This window comes from Sinocyclocheilus rhinocerous, unplaced genomic scaffold (genome assembly GCF_001515625.1).
Source record: "Sinocyclocheilus rhinocerous isolate Xijiao unplaced genomic scaffold, SAMN03320098_v1.1 scaffold861, whole genome shotgun sequence".
Classification (NCBI taxonomy): domain Eukaryota; kingdom Metazoa; phylum Chordata; class Actinopteri; order Cypriniformes; family Cyprinidae; genus Sinocyclocheilus; species Sinocyclocheilus rhinocerous.
The window spans coordinates 1,111,068-1,118,912 of NW_015640043.1; the positions used below are offsets into that span (position 1 = coordinate 1,111,068).

The following is a 7,845-nucleotide window of genomic DNA, read 5'->3' on the forward strand; positions in this document are numbered from 1 at the left end:
TGTCAGCAGCCTGAGTGGCTGTATCAGACTGGAACAGAAGCACATCGAAATCAGCAGATGCTCAGGGTGAGAGGCGTTATTAACGGAGGCGCATCATCAGCACTTACATCCCACTGGAGTTTTTCATACAGTCCTCATAAAGAGAGTTGGAGGTAACGGGATGAGGAATTAACTGCATATTAGCGCAGGCGGCGTTATCCCTAATGACTGCACACCGCTGTGATATCGCCAAAACGGTCCCTCACCAATTCATCCAGGCATGCCTTGTTTTATGTCTAAGAAGCATTTTCACGGTTTACGTAAGCCCAGCAAATGGGATCTTTTGACCATTAACAAAGGTCTAAGTGCATTTTTATTTATTTTAAAATCCATTTTAATTGTTTCTGGTGTATGTGTGTCAAAATACTTGTCTAATGATGAAAACAATGTGAGACACCATACCATTTCAGATAATGGATACTTTTTAGCATTTAAAGGGATTGCTCACCCCAAAATGAAAATTCTGCCTTCATTTATTCACCCTGACCCCACTGACTTTCATTGTATGGACAAAACAAAACACAGCAATTTTTCAAACTATCTTCGCTTGTGTTCAACAAAACAGAGAACGTCATACAGGTTTGAAACAACATGAGGGAGTGTAAATTATTTTCATTTCTGCGTAATTTTGGTGAATTATTAATTTTGCTGCTATATGGCTGCTCATATTAAACTTTTGTCTGTGCTACAGACATGAATCATACCTCTAAACTGTATGGTTTATTGAGGAAAGATCATCTATAATCTTTATAAGCATTCAGATATCCCCCCAGAGGATGGTAAAATGGGTTCAGTTCCCTAGACTTATGAGATGTTTTTATGAAAAAAAAAAAAAAAACTGAGATAAAGTCCTAATTATGAGATAAAGACAACAAATTAATGACAACAAAGTTGAAATTATGAGATAAAAAGTCACTATTATGACAAAAGGTTGAAATTATGACAAACAATTATGAGATAGTTATGACAAATATCAAGTCAAGATGACAAGTCAATGATGACAAAGTTGAAATTATGAGATAAAAAGTCAGTGACGACAATGAAGTCACAGTAAAGTTACTAGTCATAATTAATGTCAGTGATGACAAAGTTGAATTTATGAGATAAAAGTCACCATTATGATATAAGCAAAAATTATGAGAAACAATTATGACAAAAATGGAGATAAAAAAGTCAATTGTAACAAATCACAATTGTGAGATAAAGTCAAAATTATGAGATAAAAAAATTGTGGCATAAAAATTATTTTTTATGCCACAATTCTGATTTACAAGAGTATGATTTTTTTCATATGTGGCTCAAATGGGTTTCCGTACAAACCGCACATTTTATATATATATATATATATATTGACTTCAGGTGGGACTCTGGCCTAGCAACCATCCAAAACAGCCTAGCATCCAAATAGCAATGCCACAGCAAACTCCCAGAATATTCTGGCAACCAACTAGCAATCCCCTGGCAACCCAAAGTGTAATAATAATTTTAAAAAATCCCCCAAAACAAAGCACAACATATGCATTTACATTTTAAGCCATATCTCCTTGCAAAAACAATGTAATGCATTTGAAATAGTGTAGGACCCTCCTATAAGGACAGAAAGTGTCTGACCCCGTAAATCATCAGCTGAACTAATATGGCCAAGGACAGCTCTGTGCATCTCTGGCTAGAGATTTACCGGGCTCAAAGCGTGCTGTGTATAATCATGCGAGTGCTGAGGCAGCGCTGCTCCTAACTATCTCATTCAGCTTAAAGAGTCATTAAAGTGGAATACGACAGGATAGGCTGAAGAATCATTGTCGGCCCATCTTTATTGTTAAGGCTGGTTCACAGCTGCATGGGGCTTGAACTAGAACAAGAAGAGGACAAAGAAACAACCAGGGCCACGACTGGGGTCTGGCTAAAATTATATTCAAATATGCAACAATGTACAGTTCAAATATTTATAATAAAAAAATCAAAAAGCTTCTCTTACAGTATTTATTAGATTACAGTATTTAATTAGACTGTCCCGATAATACGCTCAGCGCTGTTCTAAACAGATATTTAATGTGTTGTGCCAGTTATGGAGATAATGAAATTTAAAGGTATAGTTCACCTAAATATCACATCTCTGTGATCATTTACTCACCCATGTTGTTCCAACTTTCATTGTATAAACAAAAAACATTTTCTTAAATGTCTTCTTTTGCATTACACAAAAAATAAATGTGAGGGTGAGTAAATGATGACTGAATTTTCTTTTTGAGGTCAACTATCCCTTTAATTCTCAAAATGGAGCGCAAACGAGATTTAAGAGCTACAGCAGATGTCAAAATTGTCCGCTAATAGCATCATAAATTATGAGCTGTCCCTCAAAAAAGCTTCTGAAAACTGCAATATATTGCAAAAGTCACATGGACTACTGTTTGTTGTGATTTTTGTCCTTTTTGGAAAAGAGTGGCATAAACATTCTTCGTAATTTCTCCTTTTGGCTGCGTTTACACGTGGCATTAACATGCGACCTGTATCCGGATGTTGTCCACATACACATTGAAAAGACAAGTGTAAACGCGCTTCTGATCGGAATGTTATCCGATCAGCGTGTCCTGCTCCAGAGGTAGTCGAGGACGCATTGTGATCGGATCTCAGTGTAATGTAAACGCAATCCAGCCATCGTGTCTGCATTCGCAGGACGATATCACACAAAACGCCGCCCCCTCTCTCCCGATCTGTCGGAAGAACAGAGCGCTAGTGAGACTCGTACATTTATTTTGATTTGTATAATGTCCCGTGACTGAAAATAGTTTTCAAAAGCAAACCCAACACTTCAGGTCGACTTTGCACCGCAGACTTATTTAAATATTGCATGGGAAATACAGATCCGATCGGTTCTCCAGATCGAGAAGCCCGCTGATGTTGCCAAGTGTAAACGCGCCGTGTCCTGATTGACTGATGATCCGATCTGCTTGATCAGATCACGGTGATCGCATGTTAATGCCAAGTGTAAACGCAGCCTGTGTGTTCCACGGAAGAAAGAATATGATACAGGTTTGAAATTACATGAGAGTGAATAAATGATGACGGAATTTTTGGGTGAGCTGTCCCTTTAAATAATATATATTGTTACCAAAATCAAGCATTAACCTCAAAATATCAATAGATGCACTCAGTCAACAATTGACAGAAAATCTTTATTAAAAGTCAAATGCCCTCTATCACATCAAATACCGAAAAAAAGGTAAGAGACAGTTTGACGCTAACACCTCAAGTTAGGACAGAAGGGATAGAGGGATCAGCGGGCGGGACAAATACATGGAGAGTAAATGACAGAGAAGACAATTAGAGAACATGTGATGACAGAGCCCTTCATTCAACTGGAGAACATTTAGATATGATTGTCGTCATGCTCCAGTTCTATAAGCATTTAGTTTGTGAAAGGTGAAGCTGTAGGGACATTAGGATACGGGAAAATGTAGGGAACGTAATCTAATTCATGCATTTTGTGGAGAAAGATTGCATAGTCTCAGTGGCGTTAATACCAATAATGTGCTTGTGGCCCTCTCTCTTACTCTCTCGACCAGTTTGTTTGCCCCTTCCCATGATTTATTTGATCCCAAATACAAGTTTTAGAAGTGGGAGAGTGAGTTAAATTTGTGTCCAATGTGCCACGGACATTGGTAGAAGCCCATAAAAGTGGTTTACATCCGCATTAGTTTTACTCCAGGATGAGGTGTGTGGGTCAAACCCACAAAAGGCCTCAACCTTCTATTTCCTCTCTCTGAAAACACAAGGGATTTCTGATCCAAACTTTTCATTGGTGAAGAAACAGCCATGCATTTGTCTGTAATCCTGTCAAGTGTGCTTCCAAAAATGAAAAGAAAACAACAGTAGACATTTATCCTCCGATGTGGACTTGTCTGTTCAAGGAACATCAGCATTGGTGTCTTCCATTGAAGCCATTTCAGATTCGTATATGGAAGGTGCTGCAGTACAGAAAGACGACAAAGAGAGAAACAGCATATTAGACTAGAGATAAAAACATAAGGACCAGTCAAAATCAAATTACACCCTTTCATGTCCCTAAAGTGATGACATCATTTCTAAGTCAAAAAATGTGACCAACCCAGGATCTATATTTTAGGATTTGCGTTTTATAGTCTTCACCATGCAAGTCGATTTTTGCTGTCTCACTGGTAACTGATGAAAACTGAGCAATATGATATTAAAAGGTATGAAGAACCAGGATGAGGAGCAGATGGCATTTTGATAATAAAATTGATTCTAAAATGAATTTGGAATTCCACCAGATCGAGTAGAAGAAAGAATTTAGTTCCAAACCTTTGTCATAGATCTTCAACAACAGACATTAACCACCTGTGCATGTGTCATTAGGGGAAGTGCTGTGTCATTCTCTTAAAAGGACAGTTTTTACAGCATATCACCCTTTACTGTCTTTTATATTTTACTTAATGTTGTTTTTGTTATTGTGTGTGGTTGTTGTGTACTACTGCAGCTTTTGAGTCCAAGACAAATTTCCTGTAAAGGACAATAAAGTATAACTTAACTTATTTGAAAGACCGTTTAAAACAGGATTCATCAATCAGAATGATTTCATTCCGACTGAAACAAAAAGTGTCCATGTAAACATAGCCAGTGAGGGAGGAATTTACAAAGATTTGTGCCTATTGGCTTCTGTATGTTTTCTCTGTTTTTTCCCCACACCTGATTCACTAAAGAAACTTGCATCATCAGGTATTGGCACAAAAATGGCCAAATATTGTGTATATATAGCTAGTTTGCTTAATTATTTGTTTGTTTGTTATTAGAAAAATAATATGTATACTACCATTCAAAGGTTTGAGGTCGTAAGGTTTTTTAAAATGTTTTTGAATGAAGTCTCTTTTGTTCACCAAGGCTGCATTTATTTGATCAACAATATAGTAAAATATGTATGTAATATCGTCAAATTTTAATACAATTTAAAACAACAGTTTTCTATTGTAAAATGTACTTTATTCATGTGATGCAAAACAGCCATTTTTAACAGCCATTACTCCCAAATTTCTGGATGGCATATAGAGTTTACAGCATTTAGCACCTGGTTAAGCTGGACTGTGAGTGGTTAGTGAATAAGACAGGTTTTTGTGTTGAAATACCATGTGTAAAAGTGGCATAAGTGTTTAGTGAATTGGCCACCCAGTGAATATGCAACAGCACTTCAATTAATTATTTGAGGTAAGAAGCACAACAGATTAAAACAAACTGAAACATAATTAAATGTGTCTCTTGTAGCACCGTTTATCCTCAAACCCTATAATGAATGAGTCTATGAGATCTGATTTAGGGATACGAAGTCCCGATAAAATGGCAAATTGCTGAGTCTATAACAAGCACTGTTATTTTTTTTGTAATTCATTAGTGCAGAAATGACACACTTCACCTTTAAATAACAAAAAAGTACAGTCAGCAGAATGCTAAGGGCATAAATCCCGTCCACGTTATCTTTCTATGAGTGTTCAAGAAAGTAATTCTCTCTTTGACTGAGAGCTGATGAAAGCAATTTTAGATTTGTTTGGCATCCAGGTCTCCAAATGATGGTACAAAACCTTCCTGTCCCTCTCAATCATGTGGTCAGTGAGGCACAGCTGTGCAATCCAAAAAGGCCTGTAAAAGCCAAGCAGAAGAACTCTTGCCCCATAAAGCATATTTAAGCGCACCGCAGCCAAATTGGTGTGCCTCCAGAGTAAAGACCTAACCAGAATGTTAGCAACTAGCATAACTGGCTTTACACTGATAAAGACGTAGTATGTCTGATATGAACACATTAACTCCAACTAAGTGTCACGGTGCGTGCAGGGAGATGAAGCGAGGACTCAATTGCAGGAGAAATGGTTATTTATTTTAATAATAAAAATGAAACAAAAACAAACCACCCCGAGGGGGAAAAACAGACAGGCAGGCCTAAAGCTGCACCACCTGGTGGCCCTCCTGGGCACACCCGCTGAAGACTGTGACACTAAGAGGATGAGCATCATTAGTGTGCAAATCTAGTGAGTACAATCTAGTACATAAGCACCAGACATTATGCTAAGACATTATGGTAACTGAAAAAAAAAAGATAATAAACAACTGATTTGGAAAAATCTACATAAGCAGCAAATCTATACATCATACAAATACTGTAGACTCCACACGTAATTTACTTTAATAGATTCAATAGATTTATGTCAGTGATTTTGATGTTAGCATGTTGCTAAGCTAACACCACAGTATTCTAACGAGCATTAAATTGTAATTTTTTAATTAGATTTGACTGTTTTATTCAGTATATGTCAGTGATGAATGAAATATTTATAATGAGTATTTTGCCCGCATTCTCCACCATCTTGGTTACTATAATTTTTAGTAATAACAGCAAAGCTGAACTCTGATTAGAATACATCTGAGGAAATAAGTCACTTTATCATATCCATTGTTCTTACCTTAGAAAGTCAGGAGCCCTGGAGATCATGTTCTCAAAGTCGGCAAAGGAGAGCTTGCTGTCTCCATCCAGGTCGGCCTCCTCAATGGCCTTCTCACACACCAGATTAACCTCCTCTGGTGTTAGTTCCTCCTTCGTTAACCTGTTTAGAGTCTTTTCTAAGTCCTCCTTGCAGATGTAATTATCCACATTGAAGTCTAAGAACAAAACAAGAAGATAAGAATTAACCACAAAAGGCGTTCATGTTATAAAGCTGCTGCACCGTTTATTAAAGTTACAATATAAATATTTATTACATCCCCTAAGACTGTGCAGTGTGACAATAACATTGTAACATTTTTTTATATTTTTGTTCTTGTGGACTGTACATGAATCAATAAAAAAATAACTTTTACCGTATATTTTAAAAGCATAAATGGCTTTCAGTTCTCTGGGAGCCGTTTCGCTGAGAACTGAAAACATGTCCACAAAGTCATTGAAGCTGAGGTTTCCCTGGCCGTCTTCAGAAAACGATTCCACAATACGATTCCTGAATGGATTCTCCTAGAAAACAGAAATTGAATGTTTTATTAGGTTTATAAGGATTATACTATGAAAAGAACTAGAGAGGCTGCAACATCAGTGTAATTTTAGTATGCTCTATTTACTATTATAGTAGTTCTGTCATGACAACTCTTGGGGAGATTAGCATGGGTATATACATGGCAGTGTTAATGTGTTTGGTCTTGGCGGAATAGATCTGCTACGCTGCTGCTCATAGGCAGAGCGTGTGTAAGGCTGGGGCTTAGCCTTCCCCTGGCCACGGGGACTAGGGGCAAAAATAGCACTAAATTGGACAAAAATGCCCCTGCACAAATAAATGAAATCTATTACGTCTGTTGCTAACAAAGTGAATATGAATAGACAGTGCCGATTGCGGCATTAAATTAAAATCTGCTCATGTTGCACCGTATGTCATTTTAGGCTTTTTTTGCGCGCGTTTGCTGACTGAATTCCAGATTCTTGCGAATTCTCTCATCATAAACAACACAGGGCAGATGTATGTACAATGTAAGTAAGAGATTAATTTCACAGTGTATACAGCTTCAGTGATTATAACGATAGTTTTGTTTTTTTGAGGGTTCACCCTCCGCCTATGCTGCTGCTGCTGCGGCAGAGCAAGTGCCGAGACATTCTACTGCAAATACATCCACAGACATGCTGCTGTGAGCATGTAGGAAATACTGCTGCTGCACATATATATGAAATAACCTCCATATTTAACATACATGAAATCACCCCGTCGCAGATCTATACAGGTGGAGTTGGGGAAGGTGGAGGGTTTCTGAAGCATGCTGCAATGG

The 7,845-nt window shown here is 37.6% G+C and overlaps 1 protein-coding gene across 1 annotated transcript in view; it reads right to left on the bottom strand.

Annotated features, from left to right (window-relative positions):
- Positions 1–3,293: 3,293 nt before the first annotated feature.
- cib2 (calcium and integrin binding family member 2) overlaps positions 3,294–7,845 on the bottom strand; it is a 34,291-nt gene continuing 29,739 nt past the window's right edge. Inside the window, exons 4-6 of the mRNA XM_016568270.1 lie at positions 6,898–7,045; positions 6,504–6,699; positions 3,294–4,004 (exon numbers count right to left, since the gene is read on the bottom strand). Coding sequence (XP_016423756.1) covers positions 3,983–4,004; positions 6,504–6,699; positions 6,898–7,045 — 366 coding nt within the window. The 3' untranslated portion in view covers positions 3,294–3,982. The remainder of the gene's footprint in view (positions 4,005–6,503; positions 6,700–6,897; positions 7,046–7,845) is intronic.